This window comes from Mustela putorius, unplaced genomic scaffold (genome assembly GCF_011764305.1).
Source record: "Mustela putorius furo isolate JIRA1106 unplaced genomic scaffold, ASM1176430v1.1 tig00000580_pilon_pilon_pilon, whole genome shotgun sequence".
NCBI classification, from domain to species: Eukaryota; Metazoa; Chordata; class Mammalia; order Carnivora; family Mustelidae; genus Mustela; species Mustela putorius.
In genome coordinates, this window is record NW_025421423.1 from 5,126,255 (window position 1) to 5,152,401 (window position 26,147).

The window sequence follows — 26,147 nt, forward strand, 5'->3', positions numbered from 1 at the left end:
TAGTGTATTAAATCAGATAGACCTTTTTTGTTTTTGCTTTTATTTTTAACCGCTCATAGTTACAGAGGCACTCTGGGGCTGCAGTGGCAGCTCAGCAGTCATTAAAGACCCAGGCTCTTTTTATCCTGCTCTCTGATCTTCAACTTGTTTCTCTCTTGCATGTAAAATAGCAGCTCCAACCTCAGCTATTACATCCACATTCCAGCTAAGATGAAATAACTAGAGTTGTATTTTTGCTGTGTTCTTTTTTCTGTCAGTTCTTTTTTTTTCTTTTAAAGAGAATCCTCCTGTTCTTGTTTCATGGATGTAATATCATGGCATCTCTTTGGTGATTTGATTTTGAAGTTTTTATCTGCCTCTTTATCTGTCTTCCCTGAGTGTTTTTTTTTTTTGTTTTTTTTTTTAATTCTTTCTCTCTCTTCCCCCACCTGCCTTCCTCCTCTCTTCTTTGTGTCAGCCTGCAGTATTATGGGCATTCCTTGGTGAGCTGTTGATGTTTAAGAGTGCTAATTGGAAGGTATTTGTGTGCGTAGCAGGAAGTAGGTGGGGTCTTACACCTGGAGGGGTGAGCAGGTGAAAACTCTGTTTTAATGGGGAACCACCAGATACTCTTCTGGAATGTGTTCTTCTGTGAAGATTGGGACAGTGTAGTTGCATGGGCCTGTAGAGAGAGCACTTGGTAGACTACCTCTCCCTTAGACAAACTTTCAACCAAGCCTTCTGCCCCACCATACACATCCTTCTGACTCCCTGGTAGCTGGTACCTCTGGTCACTGAGTCTTTAGGGAGTAGTCATGTGGCTGTTGGCTTGTCACTCACTGCCTCTCACATACCACTCACCCCTTCTGCAGTCTCATGGTGCAGCTTTCTCAGATCTTCTAAGTCATGCAACATGTCTTTCAGCTTCTAAATTTTTAGAATTTAGAATTACCAGCTTCTAAAATTTTGTTAAAATTTCGTGTCAACTGATATTTTCTGTTGTATTTTCATGACTTTTGTGAATATATACCTTTTAAAGTTCTTCATTGCCATTTTTGTTGGGTTTTAGAAAAGAGCAGAGATAAATGCTTGTGTTCAGTCTTCCAGGCTTAATGAGAAGGGAAGTCATTAATTATAAGAAATAAATAAGTTTGGGTGTTCGCTGTCTTTTATTGTTGGCACTGAAAAGTTCATAAAAAATAGTTGTTGTTTGGGGCACCTGGGTGGCTCAGTGGGTTAAGCCGCTGCCTTCGGCTCAGGTCATGATCCCAGAGTCCTGGGATCGAGCCCCACATCGGGCTCTCTGCTCGGCAGAGAGCCTGCTTCCTCCTCTCTCTCTGCCTGCCTCTCTGCCTACTTGTGATCTTTGTCTGTCAAATAAATAAATAAAACAAAAAATCTAAAAAAAAAAAAAAATAGTTGTTGTTTTTTTAATTTAAATTAGGTTTCTAATCCTTAGGAAGTATACAGTCCAATTAAGGAAATAAATTAAGAAATAATTCAGAGAATAGTAGTGACATATAATTAAGTGTGAAAGTGAGTGGCAGGGACTGTTCAGGTTAGGTATGAAGCACAAGTTATATGGTACAAAATCAAACCTAATCAGCCTCATTGATTTGTTATGTATCACTTCATGTATAAGAGCCTTATAATAATATACTTTCCTCTCTCAGGGTATTATTACAGTGTTAATGTCATATAATTTGCTTCTGTATCCAATAATACATTGTTGTTATTTTTGTTTTAAACAGAGTTTTTTTTAAAAAAAGATTTTAAAAATAAGGAAAAAAATTCTTTTTAAAGATTTTACTTGTTTTCTAGAGAGAGAATGGGGGCAGGGGCAGAGAGAGAGAGGGAGAGAGTCTTAAGCAGACTCTGCATTCAGTGCAGAGCCTGATGTGGGGCTTGATCTCATGACCCTGAGATCATGACCTGAAAATCAAGTCTCCACACTTGACCAACTGCACCACCCTGGCGCCCCCTCCCCGCCACCCTGGCCAAATGTTTTATATTTACCATTTTCAGTGCTCTTCATTCCTTTGTGTAGGGCCAGGTTTCTCTTCCATTTTTACATCAGCCTGAAGGACTTCCTTTTTTTTTTTTTTTAAGATTTGTTTGTTTATTTTGAGAGAGAGAGAGATTGAGAGAGAACACAAGCAAGGGAGAGAGAGAGATTCTCAAATGGACTCCACACAGAGCCCATGGGGGGGAGGTTCGATGTCATGACCTGAGATCATGATCTGAGCTGAAATAAGAGTTGGATGCTTACCTGACTGAACCACCCAGGCACCCCTATATGGGACATTTTCGTGTTTCTGTCCTTTCACAGTATTTCTAGGTTGATTTTTTTCTTTTGACATGTAGTATACCAATGATACACTGAACACCTACTAACATATTGATTGTTTGGATTTTTTATTTAAACCAAAAATAGTATGTGATGTTTGGTGTTGATGTTTGTATTCTACATAAATATTGTGCTATAATGTTATCACATTTTGCTATGGTTCCTGTCAAATGAAGAATTTTCCATTATCCTGCTCATCAAGTTTCTTGGTTGAAACCCTGAAGGCTAAACACTGCCTTGGTAAAAACTAAAGAATGTATATTTAGTGTTCATTCTCATTTTTGTGTACTTTCTAGTCTGCAGTATTAATGTTACTTTTTCTCAAAGTCAAATTTTAGTTTTTAATCCTTGACACTATCATTGACAAACTTTTTAAAATTCTTGGTAAATAGTAACAATATCTCATCAACCCTCTTAATCTTTATTTTTTATTTTTTTACATTCTCATTATTTTTTTCATCTCCAAAGAATTTGCAAGATTGAGCACACTGCCTTTTTTCAGTAAAGTAAATTGTATCTAGTGATTTTTATTTGTTTTACCATTTGCCAGAATTTTTTAGGTGATGTTTTCAAAAATTTCCTACTCATATTATCATTGGACCATTAACTGACACTATTAGGTCAATAACTTTGAGCTAGTATGTTTAAGTTTGGTTAGGTGAGTAGGGATTTTTGTGGTAACTAGAAGTAATAAGTGTAGTAATTAAAAAAAAAAAACCAACCTGTACCTTTCTTCTCTTTTGTATAGTATCAAAGGTGCAGAATCTGGGATAAGTTGCATGAAGAGCATATCAATGCGGGACGTACAGTTCAGGTAAGGTTATTACATTGTTTCTAGTTAATCAGTATGGAAAATACAATCTTAAGAAAATTTTGCTAAAATAAATACCCTGTGGTTGGATCCTTTTATGCATATTTGTAACTCTTTCTTTAAGGGTACATTTTTAGCAGGATTTACTGAATCAAATGTCATATGTATTTTTAAGATTTTGATTCATATTACTATATTCCTCCAGAAACAATGAATCAGCTTATACTCAAAATCAATACATTTTCCAAAAACCTTACAACCATTACCCATTTCTTAAAATTTTGCTGATTACTAGTTGCTTTATTGTTTTTATCTAGAGTTTTTCTTTAATTGCTTTGAATGGTGAAATTTTTTTTTCATATGTGCCTTGGATAGTAGTATTTCTTTTGTAAATTTCCTGTTCCTGTCTCCTGCATGTATTATGTTGTTGTCTTTTGCAAGAGTTTTTAGTCATTTTAAGGTATTGTTCTTCTATCTATACTACAGTTACAGTAACATAGTGTTGCAAATCTTTTTTGCAGCTACTGGCTTTTTAATAACAAATATTAATTATTTTAAATTCATTTTAGAAAATCATGTATTTACATGGTGAAAAGCCAAATAAAGTTAAAAGGCTTTACCTTACCCTTTTCCATCTCCAAGTCCTAATTGCAAGAAACCACTTTTAATCATTTTGACCATTTTCCCTGGCATTTATCTCTTTATTCCTTAATATCATTTGTAGACTAGTATTTCTCAATCAGGTTCAGGTATTATCTCTTCTTGTGGCATTATCTCTTCTTGGAGCTCTAGCTTTTTACTCTGCTTTTGTACTTCCTTTCCCCTTATACAGTTACATGTAGTGTAATTTTGGGTTAAATTATAAATCAGTATTTCATTATTTTGTTTATGAAGATATTATTTCCTTCCAAGCCAAATGGTAAAATAGTATAGTCTTTGCTTTTTATGAAGTTAATAGTTGTTTCTCATTTTCTCTCTTTTTTCTTTACTGGCTTTCTGTGTATTTGTAGTTAATTTTTTAAATGTTCTGCATCTCTGCTACATGCTACCAGTAATAATTTTCATATGCTCGGATTTACTACGTTCTATTCTTTATACTGAAGACTCTTTCCTATAGCCGTATTCCCAGTCCCAATCTGGATTTACTTTCTAGGCTTGTTGCATGGCTGCTGTTCTGGGATTTCCTTCAGCTGCTCTTCTGTGTGGGGTCCATATTTTCTGGGATATCATGTCTTACTCACTTTTGGATTACTTTTGTTTTGTTGGAGTACATGTTTTAGTAGGTCTCTAAATAAGGGTATCTTGGAGGTAAATTTTTATGTTATGAGTCTGAAAAATACCTTTTTTCTCCTCACATGTGATTACTAATTTCAGTAGGTATAGAATTCTAGTTGGAATTCTTTTAGATATAAAGGTTTTTTAGTGTAGCTCTTGCTAAAGCTGATACCTGATTTCCCAATTTTTATTTTTCTCTTTGGGAGCTTTTGTAATCTGTTTAATCCCTGGTGTTCTCAAATTTGATCATGGTGTGCTTTGTGTTGGACTTTTTGAATCTAAAAACTTATGTTCTTTATTAGTTCTGGGAAATTTGTTTAATCATTTTTAAAGACTTATTTATTTATTTTAGAGAGCATGCACTAACAATGGGGAGGGGCAGAGTAAAGAGGAGAGAATGCAAACCTCCACTGAGTACGGAGTCCTGTATGGATCCCAAGACCTGGATCATGACCTAGCCGAAATCAAGAGTCAGATGTTTAACCAACTGAGCCACCTGGTGGGAAATTTAAATTATTTGATAATTAATTCCTCTGCTCTTTGCTCGCTTTCTTTCTTTTTTTAATCTTTAATTGCAAGAGTCAGCAAAATATGGCATTTTCCTTGGAGGAACCTCCAAATACCAGTAGCTGGAGGTTTGTTCTGGTTTAGTTTTCTAAAGAAGAATCCTCATTCTCCTGGGGCAAGTAGACACTTTTCACTAAGTGAAGGTTGCTAGGGTGTCATTGTTTAGTGCAAGGTTTCACATACATCTCTTTTAGCCCTGTGCTTGGTGTTTCTGAATCTCCACAGTGGTTTGTTTCTCCAAAGAGTGCATCTCTGGTCTTCTTGCATTTCAAAAAGGTTTCTATAGCTGCAGTGTAGTGAATAGATCGGCATAGAGTGAAATTAATGCAAGAGATCCTTTAGGAGAGATTACAGAGATAGTGGAGATGGAAAAAAAAAAAAGATTGACGAGGTCTCATAGAAATTTGATTTACCTCTTTATATATGTATTTTACTGCTTGCTAACTAGATTATGGACCTAAAGATCAGGGATTGTGTCTCTGCTATTTGCGTATCCCACAGTACCTGGTGTTCAGCAAGATTCAGTGTTTATTGAATGGTATTAAGCATGTTAAATGTCAATGAGATTATTATGACTAGGATTTCTAACCATCTTCCACTGTTCAGTAGGTCAGTAAAAATCACTTATTTTCCTGAGACAATGACTATAATCAAAGTGTTTACTGATTAAAGAATATATGTATATTTACATTATTGATCTCCATCTGGCACAAGCTTTATGTGTGCCATTAAAAGAGTGAGATTGAAACTGTTTTTAGATGTAAGTATTTGTTTAGTTTTATTCATATATGCTCTGGATTTTCTGGATAGGCTAGTTCTTTGCTAGTTTGTGTAAAACTTACTTTTTGGATAGTTTCCTGAACAGTTACAATGGCTTTTCTAGATTTCTCATTATTAGATATATATGAAAAGAACTATCTTTTTACTTTCATTACAGCATCTTTGTTGAAAAGGAATTCTTAATTTAAACATACTCTAATTTTTCAGTCTTTTGTTTTATGGTCATGCTTAAGGTGTCTTATTCAAGGAATACTTTCTATTTTAAGATCAAGAAGATATTTTCCAAAACATTTTTTTATATATTTTTAAAAGATTTTATTCATTTATTTTGACAGAGAGCACAAGTAGGCACAGCTGCAGGCAGAGGGAGAGGGAGAAGCAGGCTCTCCGCTGAGCAGGGAGCCCAACACAGGACTTGATCGCAGGACGCTAGGATCATGACCTAAGCTGAAGGCAGCCACTTAACTGACTGAGCCACCCAGGTGCCCCTAAAACATTTTTTTAAAATGTTGTAAATATTTTGCTTTTAACATTTAAGTCTTTAATCCATCTGAAATTGGTGATACGAAGTAGATACAAATAAAATTTCCCTTATTCTATTTGGAAAACCAGTTGTCTCACACTATTAGCTGATTTCTACAATTCTATTTACATATCACAATTCCATATTATGTATGTGTCTGTTGCTGGTCTTTCTATCCCACTGGTCAGTTTGTTTGTTTCTCCATCAAGTTCCACACTATCTTAATTAAGACAACCTTATGATATGGCTGGATATCTGGTAGGATAGTGCTTCCATTTTTCCCTTTTCGGGAGTGTTTTGGCTGTTCATGGCCCTTTAGTCTTCCATATGAAATTTGGATCTGCTTGTCAAAGTCCATATACAATCTTGTTTGGAATTTGGGAATTGCATTGGACTTATCCATGTATTTAGAGAAAAATGACGTATTTATAATGTCCAGTTTTCCCACCTATAAATGTGGGATATTCTTGTACTTTTAATGTACTTTTTAATATTCTACATACCAGTTGTGGTAGGTTTTTAAAGATACCTGCAAATATTTCCATCTAGTTGGTATTGCACGTTATGATCGTGCATTATGATTGTGCCTTGTGATGGTGCTATATCACAGTATGATTCCCTTCTTGTTAAATCTGGGATGAGGCAGGAATAATGCTGCCTGATTTCTGAGGGCAAGTCAGAAAGGTCAGATAACTTCCAAAGTGGTTCTCTGAGGGTGCCTGTTCTGGGGGGACTTTGCCATCATGTGAAATGTCCAGCTATCCTCCTTTGGGGGAGATAGATATTCTTTTGAATAATTGGATTAAATCCCTTTGGATTTTATCTTTATATGTATATATATTTTTAATAACATTTTTCTTCTCTTGTAAGATCACCCATTTTTCCTGATTTCTTCCTAGTTTTGATTTCTTGTGTTTTTCCCCCACCAAACTGGCTTTCTAGTTATTGGAAGAAATAATTGGTTATAAACAAGCCTGCTCAAATTTATCTTTTTTTTTTTTTAGATTTGTTTATTTATTTTGGAAAGCAAGTCCATGTGCATGAATGGGGGAGGGCAGGGCAAGTGGGGAGGGGCAAAGGGAGTGGGAGAGAGAATCCTCAAGCAGACACCCTGCTGAGCGCAGACCCTGAGGCAGGGCTTAATCACAGGACCCTGAGATAAAGACCTTAGCCTAAATCAGGAGTTGGAGACTTAACCAACTTAGCCACCCAGGTGCCTCACTGCTCAAATTTATCTCTTAAAAAAAGATCTTAGGGGCACCTGTGTGGCTTACTTGGTTAAGTATCTGTCTTTGGCTTAGGTCATGATCTCAGGTCCTGGGATCAGGCCCTGCATCAGGCTCCCTGCTCCCTGTCTTGCCTCTCTCCTCACTCATGTTCACTCACTGTGCGCGTGTGCTATCTCTCTCTGTCAAATAAATAAGTAATCTTAAAAAAAATTCTTATAAATGACAACAGCTCCCTCTGCAAAAGAATTCTTATTTCTTTTTATACATAATGCTTTCTCTGAAAGTAAAATCTAATTCTGCTATATTCCAGGATGATTGTAAGGATTGTTAATCATGTGTGCAAAGTGCTTACATAGCCCTTGTTATAAGTAAGTATTCAGTAAATAAGAGGAATTGGAGTAAGCTTGATTTGATACTTTCACTTTTAACTGCTAGATTAAGCCAAGCAGAAGTGTTAGGTTTTGTTAGTTTAACTTATAACACATTGTAAATGCATCATTTTTTCCCACCTTGGTTCGCTTGTCTTACAAAGGTACAAAATGTGTATTTTAAAAAGCTTAGTCTTTCTTGCCCCCCTCCCCAAGTACTTAACTTACAATAACAATAGTAGCTGATAATATAGGATTCTGTAAAATATATCACAATATTAGCTTTGAAGAAACTTACCTAAATGTGAATTCATAAAAAGTTAAATAAAATATTTAAGTAATAGTTTAAGGCTTTAGTAATAAAAGAAGTCAACATATAATTTTCAAATATATTATAGAGACTAGTAAGTGATAAAGTTTCAGCTGGCTAGATGCTGGATAAGGGAAGTGCTATCCTCATTTTTTAGATAAAAGAAGGCTGAATAACAGAGAAACGTAGTGTATTAACTGCACAAGGCCTTAATAAGTTTTAGTGCAGGAATCTAATCTGGAATTAATATTAACTTAGGGAGTACTGCACTTAATACCTATATATTAGTCCTCGTTAGATACATGTTGAGTAAATAAATGGAGATTTTTTTCTCCTTTGAGTTTTACTGCTTTTGGTATTTCAGTTAGTATTTTTAAGCTATATATAATATATATTTTTTCTTTTTGGTGCCTTTTAGTGTTGAAATAAGTGTAAAGTTGTTATACTACTATCAATACCTTAGTGTAGTTAGGTAATACAGGAACAGTCCAGATTTATTGTAATTAAGCAGTTATGACTCTGGAGCCTTTAATAATAAATGATATGTCTAGAATGTGTTTACTCTAAGTTGTTTAAATGTTTACTAGTGGACTTGTGCTCTGTTTGTAAGGAAGTCGGGTTATTATGATACCAAATGTTTTTGGCTCTACACAATTTGCTCACAAAATTACATGTTGTAAAAACACATTAGGAATCCTTAATTCAATATTTAACACAAGCAAATATATGCATAGCCACTCTTTTAATCATTAAATACATAATTAACCATTTTTTCAGAATTTTAATTAACTCAGAATAATTACTTTCTACAATTATCAGTAAAGATAAGTATATGTTTAAACATATTTTTTAATCTTTAGACAGAAACTTCAGGGTATTTCTGGAAGAAGGGGGAAAAGCCAAAACTAGCTATTAAATTTAGTTATAGAACTAAAGAGAGAGATATGTAACCTTGATTATAAAAAGTTTGGCCATAGTTCGCAGTTTACTGCTTGTATCCTATAAGCTTGTTAATTACTGAGTGAGTGTAGTTTCTTGTTTCTGAACTTACTTCATTGACTGTAGACCCATTTATCTAACTTGCAGATATAATAACTTGCAGATATTGTAGATTTTTAAAACTTTGCATGTCAGCCTTTCTGACCTGATTATTAAAAGAGCAGAGACATTTTAACTTTTTCTATGTTCTAGATACTATTCTAGACCCTGGGGGATATAGTCATGAGCAAAACAAAATTCTTGTTGTCATTGAACTTATATTCTGGGGATGGTGAGTGGAAAAAGCAGAGACAGATAATTTTTTAATAAATAAATATATAATAGGACATGTGGATGGCTCAGTTGGTTCAGTGTCTGCCTTTGGCTAAGGTCATGATCTTAGAGTCCTGGGACCAAGCCCCATGTCAGGCTCCCTACTCAGCAGGGGGTCTGCTCCTCCCTCTCTCTCTGCCACTCCCCTGGTTGTACTGTCTCTCTCTCTCTCTCTCTCTGTCAAATAAATAAAACTTTTTAGGCATATAATATTTAGATGGCTATAAGTGCCATGAAGTAAAAGTAAAGCCGGTTAAAGGGAACAAAAAAATCACAGAAGGTGATGAATGTTCTTATATACACAGTGGTTGCGAAATGTTTCTGATGACATTTAAGCAGAGACTTGAAGGAAGTTAAGGCATAAACCTAAGGAATCAAGTGGGAAGACTGAGGGGAGAGGATGCAGTGGCATATTCAAGGGGCGATAAGGAGGTGAGTGTGGCTGGTGGGAGCAAGGAGGATATAGGAGAAGAAGTAAGGGCAATCACCTGGATCTGATGATGCACGACCTGGCAGGATGTGGTAGTTTGAAGTTGGGTAGAGAGTCTTTGGAAGGACCTGAGTGGATGATGAACTGATAGGACTTTAAAAGACCACCTTGAATATTATGAAGAGGATAAATTCTAAGGAAGTAAGGATGGAAATAAGAATACCATTTAGGTAGCTAATGTAATAATCGGGATATTGTGGGTTTCCTTTTTAAAGATCTTTTTTTATTTTAGAGAGAGCACACTTAAGCGGGGCGGGGGGCAGGGAGAGGGACAAGCAGACTCTGCACTGAGATGGAACCCCCAGTGGGGCCCTGTGATCATAACCTGAGCTGAAATCAAGAGTTGGCTGCTTAAGCAACTGGGTTACCCAGGTGCACCTGGGTTTACCTTTTAGAAAAATGCAGATACACATATGTATAGACAGTTTTGTGTAGAATGTCAGGGTTGTAATATGTTAGATTTTTATCTACTTTCTTTGTAGCCCTGGTAAATGATTCTGAACTTACACACTTGGCAGAGGAATAAAGAACTACCCTGACATCAACCTAACTGATGAAGTAACTTGTTGACAAATTTTGCATATACACACTTCAAACATACAAAATATGGCAAATAGTAAAAATAATGTAACAGTTATGTTCTCATCACCCAACTTTGTTAAATATTGACATTTTGTCACAATTTCTTCCTTTTTAAAAAATTTAATTACAAATATTATTTTTTAGAGGAGGGAGGGGAAGAGGGAGAGGGAGCAAGAGAGTCTTAAGCAGACTCTGCTCAGCAGGTAGCTTAATGTGGAGTTTTATCCACACAGCCCTGGGATCACCACCTGAGCAGAAACCAAGAGTCTGATGCTTAACTGATGAGCCACCTAGGCATTCCTAACCCCCCCCCTTTTTTTTTAAGATTTTTTATTTATTTATTTGACAGAGAGAGATCACAAGTAGGCAGAGAGACAGGCAGAGAGAGAGAGAGGAGGAAGCAGGCTCCCTGCTGAGCAGAGAGCCCAATGTGGGACTCGATCCCAGGACCCTGAGATCATGACCTGAGCTGAAGGCAGCGGCTTAACCCACTGAGCTACCCAGGCGCCCCCTTTTCTTGATTCTTTTTTTTTTTTTTAAAGATTTATTTATTTATTTGACAGAGAGAGATCACAAGTAGGCAGAGAGGCAGGAAGAGAGGCAGGCAGAGAGAGAGGAGGAAGCAGGCTCCCTGCCGAGCAGAGAGCCCGATGTGGGACTCGATCCCAGGACCCTGAGATCATGACCTGAGCTGAAGGCAGCGGCTTAACCCACTGAGCCAGCCAGGCGCCCCCTTTTCTTGATTCTATTTACCTTGTTCCTACCTTCATCTGAAAAAAATCTTTTCTGCTGATTTAAATATTTATCATTTCTTTTTTAAAACATTATTATTATTATTATTATTATTATTATTTTAAGTAAGCTCTGTTCCCAATGTGGGGTCCAAACTCACAAACCTGGGATCAAGAGCTGTATACTCTACTGACTGAGCCAGCCAGGCACCAAGTATTTATCATTTCTGTGTATTTAACTATTTACAAATAATAAATGATATCGTTTTGCATTTTTCTGTCTGCTTTTTTTTTCTAAACAACTTTCTTAAGGTGTAATTGACATAAAGTACACAATTTGATAATTTTTGACATGTGTATACCATGAGACCATCACTACAGTCAAGATAATTAATATATCCACTACCCCGAAAAGTTCCTTCATACCTTATTGTACTGTCTTCTGGCTTCTCCCACCCACATCCCTGTGCACCAGTTCCCATTCTCTACTCTCTGTGTACATGTGCACACACACACCTAAGCAACCACTGTACAGTAGTTTGGATTTCCTAGAATTTTATATAAATAGAATCATGAAATAAGCACTTCTTTGGTCTGGCTTCTTTCACTCTGCATGCATATTTTGGGGTTCATTCGTGTTATAGTGAGTATCAGTATTCCTTCCTTTTCATTGTTGGGTAGGTATTCTATTGTATAAATATACCACGGCTTGTTCATCTGTTTCTCTGTGATGGTTATTTGGGTTGTTTTCATTTGGGGTTATTAAAAATAAAGCTGCTGTATGGGGCGCCTGGGTGGTTCAGTGGGTTAAGCCTCGGCTTTCAGCTCAGGTCATGATCTCAGGGTCCTGGGATCGAGCCCCGCATTGGGCTCTTTGCTCAGCAGGAAGCCTGCTTCCCCCCCTCTCTCTGCCTGCCTCTCTGCCTACTTGTGATCTCCCTCTGTCAAATAAATAAAAAAAATCTTTAAAAAATAATAAAAATAAAGCTGCTATGAACATTTGAGTAAAGGACTTTGTATGGACACAGGATTTCATTTCTCTTGGATAAATACTTGTGAATGGAATGGCAGGATCATTTCGTTGTTATTCCTTAATTATGTAAGAAACTGCCAAACTGTTTTATGAAATGATCGTACCATTTTACATTCCTACCAGTTCTTCATATTCTTGTCAACATTTGATATGTTTAGTCCTTTTTTTTTTTAAGATTTTATTTATTTGAGAGAGAAGGTGAGCAAGAGAGCACAAACAGAGGGACAGAGGGAGAGGTAGAGGGAGAAGCAGACTCCCCGCTGAGTGGGTAGCCCAACTTGCGGCTCAACGCCAAGACCCTGAGATCATAACCTGAGCCAAAGGGAGATGCTTAACCAACTGAGCCACCCTGGTGCCCCAGTATGGTTAGCCTTACTAATTTTATCCATTCTCTAGGCCTGTAGTGGTATCTTATTGTGATTTTAATTTTTGATTAATGACGTTTCTGTTTTATTTTGAATTGAGTATTTTTTATTTTATGTATCTCCTTGCCTTGTAAGCTGTAACTTTTCGTGTTGTTTTAATGGTCACTGTAAGGTTTATAATACACATTTTATTACAGTTTATCTTTTAAGTCTTATACTATTCCACATACGTTTAAGAAACTTAAAATATACTTCTCTTTCTCCCCTCAGTCTTTGTGCTATTGTTGTTGTATTTTTACTTATACATATGTTACGTACTTCATAATGTTTAAACTCTCAATTATCTATTTCAAGTGATATGGAAATTAAGGGGGGAATATCTTACATATTGTGTTATTTCCATTTCTGGTGTGCTTAATGCCTTTGTGTAAACCCATATTTCCATCTGGTATGGAAAGATATCTTTTTTGCCTGAAAGATATCTTTTAACATTTTTTGGAGCACAGTTATACCAGTGATGAATTCCTTGATCTTTTGTATATCTGCAAAGCCTTTATTTGGCCTTTGTTTTTAAAAGGAATTTTGCTGTTTATAGAATTCTGCATTGACTTTTTTTTTCTTCCAGTACTTTAAATATGTTTTCAACTTTTCCACTTGGGTTTTTTCCAGTGAGAAATCTGTTTCATTCTTATCTTTATTCTCAGTGTGTAATATGTCTTTATTTTCTGGCCGCTTTTACAATTTTCCCTTTTGTGCTGGCCTTCGAGTACTTTGATTATGATGAACCTTGGTGGCATTTTCTTCACATTTCTTGTGCTTTCAATTTGTAGAACATCTCGGATCTCCAGATTTATAGTTTGCATCAAATTTGAAAATTGGGGGCATTATTTCTTTGAATATTTTTCTGTCCCTTCCCATCTCTCCTCTCCTTCAGAGATTCCCAATTACATGTGTGTTAGACTGCTTGAAGTTATCTTACAACTCACTGATGCACTTTTAAATTTTTTGGATTCTTCCTTCTATTTGTGGTTAATTTTGGGTAGTTTTATTTCTAACTCTTCATGTTTACTAGTCTTAGCAGCAGCAGCATCCAATCTGCTGTTAATATACTCAAGGCATTTTTCGTCACACGTATTGTAGTTTTCAATTCTAGAATTTGATTTGGGCACCTCTCTCTCTTTTCATTAAGGAGACTCTACATTCAACATGGGGCTTGAACTGAGGACCCTGATATCAAGAGTCAAATGCTTTACCACCTGAGTCACCCAGGTGCCCTGCTTTGGGTCTTTTAATAACTTCCATGTCTCTACTTAACTTTTTAAACATATCTATGTCAGTTCTGGGCCAGTTTCAAACAAGTGATTATTCTCCTTATTATGGGTCATATTTTCCTATTTCTTTGTATGGATAGTAATTTTTGGAAAGGCTTTGCTAGTTTGTTTTTTGTTTTTTGTTTTTTGTTTTTGTTTTTGTTTTTGTTTTTTGAGTGCTGGGTATTTTCATGTTCCTATAAATATTGAGCTTCGTTCTGGAATACAGTTAAGATACTTGAGTTTTTCGGGTCTTAATTTTATGATTTATTAGCCTTGATTGAAACAGTCCCCAGTATTGCAATAAACCTTTCTGAGTGCTCTACCCAGTGCCCTGGGAACTTAAAGTTATCCGCTGGTGGGAACAGACACTGTTTAAAGATTTGAGTGAGTACTAAGCATTGTTCCTTCTAACCTTTTGGGATGATTTTTTTTTTTTCCTTCCAGCCTCAGGTAGTTTTCTCACATGCATGTTCTAGTCAGTTCTCTGCTAACTACTTGAAGGTTATCCCTCTGCATATCTGGAGGGTTCTCATTCTGTGCAGCTCTCTCCTCTCCAGTACTTTAGTACTCTGTTCTGCAGACTCTGCAGAAACAGAGGTCTTCTATTATTTTGTTTTGAAACTGCAAGTGGAATAAGTTTAACACTTTTCTTCTCTGGGATATGAAAACATTAGCATTCAAATAGATTTGAAGATCAAATTTTGAAAGAAAGTAAGTGGAAAAATTGGAACCTGTTACTACTATAATGTTACTACTATAATAATTTACTAAAGAATATTTACCCAGTTATAGAAGAAACTTGATCAGCCTAGTCTCTGTAGCAGTGGTGATACAGAACTTGTTGAGAACGCAGATTTCTGGGACCCGTCTTAGAAATTCTGAGTTAGTAGATTTCAGACCACATTTAGAAAGATACTGCTCCTGGAGTACCTGGGTGGCTCAGCCGGTTAACCATCTGGATTTTTTATTTTGGCTCAGGTCATGAACTTGGGGTCATGAGATCCAGCTTGGAGTTGGGCTCTGCGCTCAGTGCTCAGTGCAGTCTGCTTGAAATTTCCTCCCTCTTCCTCTGCCCCTCCCTGCACTTGTGCATACACATTGTCTCTCAAATAAATAAAATCTTAAAAGAAAAAAAAAAAAGGAAAGATGCTGGTCTACACAGAGTCTATCCCAGTTCTATAGGCAATGAAAATAAGAAAAGAAGATCAGCCTTGGAATTTATAGGAATAAAACATGACTTTCATAATTTTACCACAAGAAATGTAGGAAAGAGCTATGTATTTTTAATTTTTTAAAAATTTTTTAGGAGAATTTAAAAGGGAGAAACAGTAGAAAAGAGAGGGGATGAAGAGGGAGAAGGGAAATGTGAGGATCGTAAACAGAAATTAGAGAACAGAAGAAGAATTTAGAGAGAGTCAGGGCCAGGTAAGGAATGGAAGAGCAGATAGAATAGATTCCAAAAATGAATGCTATTAGAAGATAAATTATTTTAGATCATTTTCCTGAGCTTCAGTTGAATTTAAATTTTAAGTTTGCCTTGAAATATTTATGAGCTTATTAATCAGGATTTAGGGGTTTTGACCCCCTACTCTGATTGGCATGGTACTATAGAACCTCAGGAAGGAAATTAAAATTAAATATGTTGTAGGACACACCCTTGTTTTGTGTATCTCTAAGAAAGAAAAGTGCTGCCAGTTAAGAATGGTCCATTGTTTTGTTTTGGTTTTTTTTTTTAACATCTATTTTAAGATGCAATTCCAATTCTAACATCCAAAAGATGTTAGAATGTAGGAAAGATACTGTGTCCTAAAATTGATAAAAATACAGTATTTAAAAAACTTCTACCCTTGTACTCTACCTCTGTCTTTACCGAACTTGGCCTTTTTAACATCTTCTGTTTTCCTAATATTCTTTATGAAGCCTGTCTAGATTATGAAAGTAAGATATTTCAAGTTTCCTTTGAGCATGTTTCTTATGCCCCTTTGAGTTTTGAATATTTCTCTTTAATAGAGAATGAAAAGCAGTATAGGAGTTCGGTAGTTCTTACTCTGCGTCATCTGTTAACATTATACCATCTGCCCCAAGCAGTAGACCTATTCCTCCTTTCTTGTTCTTGCTCTACATGTATTTTTTCAATTCTTTTTATTGTTCTTAACATTTTTCTTCAGCCTCCGCTCATTCTGGGCTTTTACTTTACTTACATGAATCTCCTTGTTTCACACCACTTTTTGTATTCATCCTTGTTCACATGCCTTCCTTTTTTTTTTGGTTTAAACAAATCTCTTTAAATTCTAAACTTTGCATACCATACACAACCACATTGGATTCTTCAGATGCCCTTTCTTTTCTTATCAGATTAATTTTTTTGTTTATAGTTTCAGAATTTCACCTTTTAGAAACTATCTTTCTCTTTCAAAAGAAGATCTTCCTATCACAATAAAATTTCTATGGCATCACACAGCTATTTTCTCCAGAAAAATGTGATTCACTTCCCTAAAGTATTAGTGTTTTTATTATCCCCTTTTTAACTGTTAAGAACTCCAAGATGGCATGGTTGCTTTTTTCCATGGGTTTCATTTCTACTTCACTATTTTATGCTTATAAGTCAGAATTAATTCCAAAAACATGGTTCCTTTCATTATTTCTTCCAGCTAATGAAAGATGAAATGTTTCATTTGCCTAGTGACTTACATTACACATTCCTAGGGAACAAATCTACTTGCATTCTTTTTTTCCCCCCCTAGTTGCATTCTTGAGAGTTGGCGATCTCTGTTGTTGGACTACTGCTTTGCCACTTTAAATGGAAAATAATTAAGAAAGCATTCATTCGTTAACCATGTTTATTGAATCAAACCATGTATCAGGGATCAAATACAGCCTTGAGGACATATAATGGTAAAGAAATTAGGCATAAGTCTCTTGTCCCTACAACCTCACAATTTAGTCAAATGAATGAATTAATATCTTTTATCCAACAAGGTAGTAGGTAATATACTTCCACAATGAGATTGATACTCATTTTTACCCCTACCCAAATGCTTTCGCATTTGTTTCTATCTTAGCTTAATTGAACATACAGGTTAATATAATATTCTTTTCTAAAAATGTTATTAACACTTTTTATAGTGAAATATAACATATGTGCTATAAATGCATATAGCATAAATACACACCTAAACAAATTATTATGTAACTACTACTCAGATCAAGAAATAGAAAATTGCCCCGATCCTGTAAACCCTATCGCCTCCTTCCTATAACAACCACCTTTCTCTCCCCCAAAATAATCACTGTCTTGATTTATGTGGTAATTGCTTCTTAGTATTTCTGAGTATAGTTTATTTTCTTAGTGTAGTTTTACTACTAAATGTGTCATTAAGCTATAGATTAATTTAGTCTGGTTTTGAACATTATGTAAATTGAAATAAATAATATGTCTTTTATGTCTGGGTTGAGACATAAAACAGTACTGTACGGTCCAGTATATGGTCCATTGTATGAGTTTACCATAGCATATGGTAAACATTTACTATGATATATTGATGGTCATTTGAGTTATTTTTAGCTTTTTTAAATTTTGTTTTCAGTTTCTATTACAGGTGATACCAACATTCTTGTATATTTTTATTGGTATTCATGTGCATTCATTGGTGTACATATACATACCTTTCTGTTAAATGTATTCCTAGGAGAGGAATCGCTGGCTCATTAGGCATCCTTATTTTCAACTATATTATAATGACAAACTATTTCCCAAAATAGTTGTACTAATTTTACAATCCTTCCAGGGATGAATGTGAGTTTCTGTGGTCTCCATATCCACACCAATATTTAGTAAAGTCAAACTTCAATTTTAGATGTTCTGGTGGGTAACTAATTCTGGTTTAATTTACATTTACCAGACTATTATTGAGTAACCTTTGTTTTTGTTTTTGTTTTTAATATAGATTTACTTATTTGAGAGAGAGCATGCATGAGCAGGAGGAGGGGCAGAGAGGAAGGGGTGGGGAGAGAAAGAGAGAGAAGCAGACTCCCTGCTGAATGGGAACCTTCTCGCCCACATTTCTACAGGTTTTGACTTTTTCTTATCTATAAGAGTTCTTTATTCTGTCTGTGACCCCTTTGTCAGTGTATGTGTTGCAGTTACCTTCTTTCACTCAGTGATTAACCTTTTCATTTTCTTTGTTGTATCCCTTGATGATAAGAAGTTCATTTAATTTTTTAAAAAAGATTTTATTTATTTATTTGACAGAGACAGCAAGAGAGGGAACACAAGCAGGGGGAGTCGGAGAGGGAAAAGCAAGCTTCCCACTGAGCAGGGAGCCCGATGCAGGGCTCAATCCCAGGACAGTGGGATCAGGACCACAGCCCAAGGCAGGCGCTTAACAACTGAACCACCCAGGTGCCCTAGAAGTTCATTTAATTTAGTATAGTCAAGATGATCAGTTTTTTCTTGGTGCTTTTTGTGCCACATTTAAGAGGTATTTCCTACTCTTACATCATAAATATATTCTGTTGTTTTGCCTTTCACATTTAGGTCTATAATCCGTCTGGTTAATTATTGTGTATGGTGTGAAGTGGTGTGTCCAGTTTAATTTTTTTTCACATGTGAATACCCAAATGACCGCTCACTCTTTTGTGGAAAGATCATGGTTCCCTGAAGTGCCACCTTTGTTGTCAATTCAGTGCATGTATGCCTAGGTTGTTTCTCAGCTATCTGTCTCATTGGTGTATTTGTCTATTCTTTTCTTGCACTAATACCACACTATCTTAATTACTGTGGCTTTATAATCAGTCAATATCTAATAGAGGAAGTTTTTATTAATCTTCTTCAAAGCTAGTATCAGCCCTATATGTGCAGTTCCAAATACATTTTGGAATCAGCTTGCCAAGTTCCACCAAAACAAAGAACCTTTTTCAAATTTATTCTAATTTATTGAATCTATATATTCAAACCCATGTTTTTCATGGGTCAGCTGTACATGGTTTATCATTTTATCCTTTTACTTCTAACTATCTTTATGTTTTATTTATTTTTAAAGATTTTATTTATTTATTTGACAGAGACACAGTGAGAGAGGGAACACAAGCAGGGGGAGCAGCAGAGGGAGAAGGAGAAGCAGGCTTCCCTCCAAGCAGGGAGCCCAATGTGGGGCTCAGTCCTAGGACCCTGGGATCATGACCTAAGCCTAAGGCAGATGCTTAATGACTGAGTCGCCCAGGCACCCATATATTTATGTTTTAGATGTATTTCTTGAGTTTTATATTTTTTCCAGTCTAAAAATTTTTATCTTTCAACTGGAATATTTATCCCATTTATGTTTAATATGATTATCAATGTATTTATGTTTAGATATTATACTCTTTTACCTGCTTTCTACTTTTTCCACATATTCTTTATTCTTTTTCATATCCATTTTCACTTTCTTGTATTTTTTTTAATTGATCCAACTGTTCTCAGTTAGTTTTAGAATTACATACTCTTAGAAATTACAACATACATCCATCCATAAGACAGATTATACAGGTACCTTGGAATATTTTAGTTGTATATGTGTCCCCCAAAGTAAATGTTAATTTTAATGCTATTTTTATGTATTTTAATCATACACATATATTTAAAATATATTACTATTATTGTTTTAGTATAGTTACTGGTCATATAAATTTATCCATACTTTTTTTTTTTTTACTTTTTTTTAATGTTATTCATTTCTTTATGCATCTCCACTTTATATCTGGGATTAATTATTATTCTTTCTGAAGGACACTTTTATATTTACTGTGTATTTGCTGGAGAGAAATTCCCTAAGGTTTTGTTTATCTTCATTTTACCTACCAAAAGATATTTTGCTGGGTATTAAAATTTAGGGTGACAATAATTTTTTCTCCATACTTTGTATTATTCTGTTCTCTTCTGACCTTTATTCTTGCTTGGAAAAGTCATATTATAGTTCTACTGTTCTTTTTCTGGTCTTTATTATGGTCTAATGGGTGTGGCCCTGCTTTTTTTGTCATTGTTCAAGGTTTATTGGTGGTTTTGTTGGTATGACCTTTGGGTAGTTGGTTACACTGCTTATATATGGATTTTTCTTTTTACATTATATGGCAATGTATGCTGTTCTTAACATATAGTACACAAAATAAGATCCCTTATAACAGTTATAATCATACATGTAATGTTGGATTTATATATTGAATCACAGAATGTGAGTGATTAGAGAGAAAAAGTTAGGGTAGGCATGTTGGATGAAGAAACCAGAAGTTAGGTAACATAGAATAGTTAGAAATTACAACATAGTTTGAAGGATAACTGTAGCATATACAACATTGGCAGGGGTGCCCCTGAGATGGGTAGGCCTTTTTTGCAAGAAATTGTATTTCCTCTAGTTCCTTTTTGAGCTCCTTGTGAGAGATCTTTCCCTCTCTCCTTTCTTTTTTCCCTTTTTGGCTGTATGTTTTTATTTACTCTTCTCGGGATTTGCCAGCCTTCTTGAATCTGTGGATTGATGTCTTTTCTTAGTCATTATCTATTCAAATTTATTTTATATCCTTTTCCTCTAGGGTTCTAAATATATGTATATTATATTCTTTTTTAATTATATTCTATGTCTTTTACCTCTCTTCTATATCTTTTAACTTTGTTTCTTTTTTACATAGTTTCTTCATATCTAATTTTCAGTTTACTAAGTCATGAGTTGGTCTAATATGCAGCTAAATATTTATTTGACACAGAGAACGTGTGTGTGCACAGCACCGGGAGGAGAATGGCAGGAAGAGGGAAAAGCAGGCTTCCCACTGAGCGGAGAACCTGAAATGGGGTTGATCCAGGGGCCCAGGGATGGTGGCCTGAGCTAAAGGCAGATGCTTAATTGATTGAGCCACACGGGTGCCCTGTAGCTAAACTCTAATTAAATTTTTTCTTTTGTGTACTTATTTTTATTCTTTTTAAAAAGATTTATTTATTTGGAGAGAGAAAGACTAAGAGTGTGGGGAGGGACAGAGGGAGAGAATCTTCCAGCAGGCTCCCCACTGAGCGTGGAGCCTAATGCAGGGCTCAATCAACCCATGAGATCATGACCTGAGCCTAAACTAAGATCAGATGCTTAACTGACTGAGCCATCCGGGTGCCCCTGTATACTCTATTTTTTAAAAAATTATTTTTATTAACATGTATTATTTTCCACAGTGGTACAGGTCTGTGAATCATCAGGCTTACACATTTCACAGCACTCATTATAACACATACCCTCCACAATGTCCATAACCCAACCACCCTCTTCCTAGCCCCCCACCCACCAGCTACCCTCAATTTGTTTGTGAGATTACGAGTCTCTTATTGTTTGTCTCCTTCCCAATCCCGTCTCTATATTTAGATGATAGAATATTCATTCTTTTTAAAATCTATACTTTACTTTTTATAGTTTCCAGTGTTTGCTGAATTTCCAAGCCCGATTTTTATATCTTTTGATAAAATAACCATAGTTTTTTAGGCTACATTTGCTATTATGCATATCAAATATCCCTTTGGATGTTTCTGTTGTCTGTTGTTTCTGCTATTCATCATCTTTTTTTTTTTTAAGATTTTATTTATTTACTTGAGAGAGAGACAGTGAGAGAGAGCATTAACGAGGAGAAGGTCAGAGAGAGAAGCAGACTCCCCATGGAGCTGGGAGCCTGATGCGGGACTCGATCCCGGGACTCCAGGGTCATGACCTGAGCCGAAGGCAGTCGTCCAACCAACTGAGCCACCCAGGCATCCCTATTCTTCATCTTGTATATGCTCTCCTGTGCTTGATTATCTTTGGCAGGCATTATATTTGAAAACTTACTTAGAGAGATTTTTTGAGGATAGGGATAATTTTATTTTCCTCTAGAGAGGATTTCATTTACTCCCTCTAAGCTCCTGGGGTACTAATTTTCCACAATTATCTTTATACAGTTTCGGGGATTAAAGTTTTTATGCATTACCCAAAAGACTGGAAGCCAAACTGTAGTTCATGTGAAGGCTGATTTATTTCAGGATTACTTGGGCTCTTGGGGTACAGCTCTTTCAGATCCAGCTCAAAGCACCATAGTGGTTATATTTAGCAGGCCCCAGCATTGAGTATTTTACCCAGAAATTTATGAGGCTTTCAGACACTCTGGTAAGCAAATACTTCAGCAAATGTGGCCTTGAGTTTAGGACTCATCTCTGGATTTTCACTTTTGTCTAATTCTTGGCCTACAAATTTCTTACTATCTTGTTTGCTTTTTGATGCCTTTGAATTTTGTCTCTTTATAATTTTTCTTATTGTCAGCTTTTTAATTATTCATTGATGGGAGGGTTAGTTTGAATTATCTACCTTGCTGTACCCTGAGGCAGAAACACCTACTTTATGTTTTTCACATATGTTTCTTTTATTTGATTTTGGAGAGATTCCATAGCTGTGCTGTCCAGTATGGTACCTCTTAGCCACATGTAATTGTTGAACAGTTAAATGTAGCTAGTTTGGGGCACCTGAGTGGCTTAGTCTGTTAAATGTCTGACTCTTGATCTCAGTTCAGGTCTTGATTTCAGAGTCATGAGTTCAAGCCCTACATTAAAAAATGTGACTAGTTTGAATTGAAATGTGCTGTGAATGTACAATATTTAATAATTTTTATATTAATTACATGTTTAAATGATATTTTGGATGTATTGGGTTAAATAAAACATTAAAATTAGCTTCACCTTTTTACTTTTTAATGTGACTATTAGAAAATCTGAAACTATGCATATGCCTTGCATTTGTGGTTTGCATTATATTTCTGTTGGGTAGTATAGCTATATAGAAAAATTGTTGAGAACATACACTCTATAGCCTGGATTTAACTCCTGGCTGTACTTTCTTGCTAGAAGTATAATCCTAGGCTTTTTAAAAAAAATGTCTTGCTTTAATTTTCTCTTCTGTAAAATGAGGATAAAATAAAGTTAAGGTAAAATAAAACAGAAAAGATAAATACATAGTATAATGGACAACTTATAGTTTTAATAAAAATATAGCCATTATTTGTGTTTTTGATACTATAGTATCAGATTTTATAGTTCAGTGGGTGTTTTCTTTCTTTCTCTTAGTATTTTCCTCTCCACCCTTAGTAATAGAATTCTGGACACCATGGTTTGACGGGGGACATAAATGTATGTGCAAATTGTATAAAATAGGAAGAATATGTCATAGGCAAATGTTCATTAGCTGCAGAAACTTAAATGCTTCTCCAAGATAATACTGCCTAAAATATTTCTATGTACTATGTGATAGCTATTGCACCAAGTTTTACAACTATAGTTCAGAAAGGAATTGTACAGCCAAGAGTTGGTGGTGTGTTAGAAATAATACTGTTCCAGCACTTGAAAACTGGACACTAGACTTAATTCTGCCACTGTGTTTATGTGGAGTCCATTTTCCCTCTTGTAAAATCATAAGGTTGGACTGGATGATAACATAGACCTATATGTTCTATGATTTTTCCATATTAATGCTTGCATATCACATATTTTTAGTTTACAGTTATCCTTAGGTTTTTTAGTTCACATAAGAGTGACAGATGATTAAAGGAAGTATAGAGTCATGGCAGGATAGAAGCACTTTTTTATTCACCCAGAATATCTTACAAAATGCACTAGGTTGTAGCTAAACTCTTCTTCCCAGAATTGTTTTTAATTTTACTAGAATAAAATGGGTCCTTTGATTATATTAATGAAATATATATATAAACATATGAATATATGAATGAATGTATATGAACATATATATTATTGAACACATATATGAACACATGTATATATGAATTATGGTTATAGTTTAATGGGAAGATAGCTGGACTTTTGAGAATACCTGGGTTTTCATAAAAATCCTAGAAGAGAGCAGCACAGGCAGTAATTTTTCTGACATTGATCATAGCAACATTCTTCTATATAGATCTCCTGAGGGAAGGGAAATAAACTGCTGGGACTATATCAAAATAAAAACCTTCTGCACAGTAAAGGAAACAGTCAACAAAACTAAAAGGCAATCTACTGAATGCAAGAAGATATTTGCAAATGACATATCCAATAAAGGATTAGTATCCAAAATATAAAGAACTAATACAAACTCAACACCCCCAAAACAGATAATCCAATTAAAAATGGGCAGAAGACATGAACAGACATTTCTTCAAAGAAGACATTCAGATGGCCAATAGACACATGAAAAGATATTCTATGTCACTCATCATCAGGGAAATGCAAATCAAAACTACAATGAGATATCTCACACTTGTCAGAATGGCTAAAATCAAAACACAAGAAATAAAGTGTTGGTGAGTTTATGGAGAAAAAGGAATCCTCTATGTACTGTTGGTAGGAATGCAAATTGATGCAGCCACTATGGAAAACAGTAAGGAGGTTCCTCAGAAAGTTAAAAATAGAACTACCCTACAGTCTAGTAATTGTATTACTGGTTATTTACCCCCAAAATAAAAAAGCTCTAATTTAAAGAGATACATGCACCCCTATGTTTATGATGGTATTATTTACAATAGCCAAATTATGGAAGCAGGCCAAGTTCCTATGGATAGATGAATGGATAAAGAAGATGTCACACACACACACACACCCCGGAATATTATTCAGCCATTAAAAAAAAAATGAAATCTTGCCATTTGCAACACCAGGGATGGAGCCAGAGAGTATAATGCTAGGTGAAATCAGTCAGAGAAAGACAAATATTATACAATCTCACTGATATGTGGAATTTAAGAAACAAAACAAATGAGCAAAGGAAAAACAAGAAACCAAGAAACAGACTGTTAACTCTAGAGAACAAACTGATGCTTACCAGAGAGGAGGAGGGTAGGAGAATGGGTAAAATTGGTGATGGGGATTAAGGAGGGCACTTGTGATGAGCACTGGGTGTTGTATGGAATTGTTGAATCCCTGTATTGTACACCTGAAACTAATAAAATACTGTATGTTGACTATGCTGAATTAAAATGAAAACTTAATAAAATACTCAGGTTTTAATTGAGCTTTGCTGCTAGGCAAAATTAAGTAAATCCTTAACAAGTTTTCTTTGTTCTGATTTTTCTATAATGTAATAATGTGGAATGTAATAATACAGGATGTTAACACCTCACCCAGAATAGGTACTTGAGAAATAAAAGAAATTAATACATTCTGTCCTGTTATACATAATTCGAATTAGTACCTGTGAAAGTGAGATAGGGGAGAAGAATTAAAATATTATGTGAGAAATATTAAAATATATTCCTTTTTTTAAGATTTTACTTATTTGAGAGAGTGAGTGAGCAAGCAAGAGTACAAGCTGGGGGAGGGGCAGAGGGAGAAGGAGAAGCGGGCTCCTTGCTGAGGAGGGAGCCCAATGCGGGACTTGATCCCAGGACCCTGGGATTGTGACCTGAGCCAAAGCAGACACTCAACCAACTGAGCTACCCAGGCGCCCTAGAATATATTCTAAATTTTATGATAAATATTATAGAGATCATCATTTTTCGGAAGCATCATACTCAGATCATTCTTGCAAGTTCTATTTTATTGTCAAAGAATAGTTGGTTTTTATGTTTTTCAAAGTATAGTCCATTGGAAAACATGGAAGGCTCCTCCATTCATTCTGCGAAGCTAGCACAACCTTGAACTTGTTAAAGTGAGTTTAAATCCGGTAAAGATAATATAGACACACACCATTCATGTATGCACACACAAGCATACACACATATAGACGGACGTGTGTTGAAAGTCCAAATAATTTATTAACTGATTGAATCCAAAAAATTATATGTGTTATCAGGAAGAGTTTATCTCAGGAATGTAAAGATGGCATATTTTATGAAACCTACCCATAACTCATCAGCATATTAGAGGAAAATTGATGATTATGTCAGCAGATGATTCTAAAAGGAGGGAGAAATCACTTGATATAAATCTGACAGCTATACTCTGAAATGCAAATTGAAGCAACAGTGAGATAACATGTAGTACTGGCAGTATGTGGGGAAATGGGCACTCATACTTCAGTGGTAGCATGAATTGTTACTTAGAAAAAACTGACAATAACTATTGAAGTAAGAATGCACATGATCTGGGCGCCTGGGTGGCTCAGCGGGTTAAGCC

General features: G+C 35.4%; 1 protein-coding gene across 5 annotated transcripts in view; it reads left to right on the forward strand.

Moving 5' to 3' along the window:
- The window catches only part of STX17 (syntaxin 17), a 58,624-nt gene that overhangs the window by 10,138 nt on the left and 22,339 nt on the right, over window positions 1-26,147 (forward strand). For 3 of the 5 annotated variants that reach the window (XM_004747693.3, XM_013053814.2, XM_013053813.2), the window contains exons 3-4: window positions 3,075-3,140; window positions 4,765-4,911. In XM_004747693.3, coding sequence (XP_004747750.1) covers window positions 3,075-3,140; window positions 4,765-4,911 — 213 coding nt within the window. Of the gene's footprint in view, window positions 1-3,074; window positions 3,141-4,764; window positions 4,912-17,997; window positions 18,086-26,147 lie in introns of those variants that run through there. The other 2 variants (XM_045081629.1, XM_004747695.3) reach the window with 2 other exon arrangements.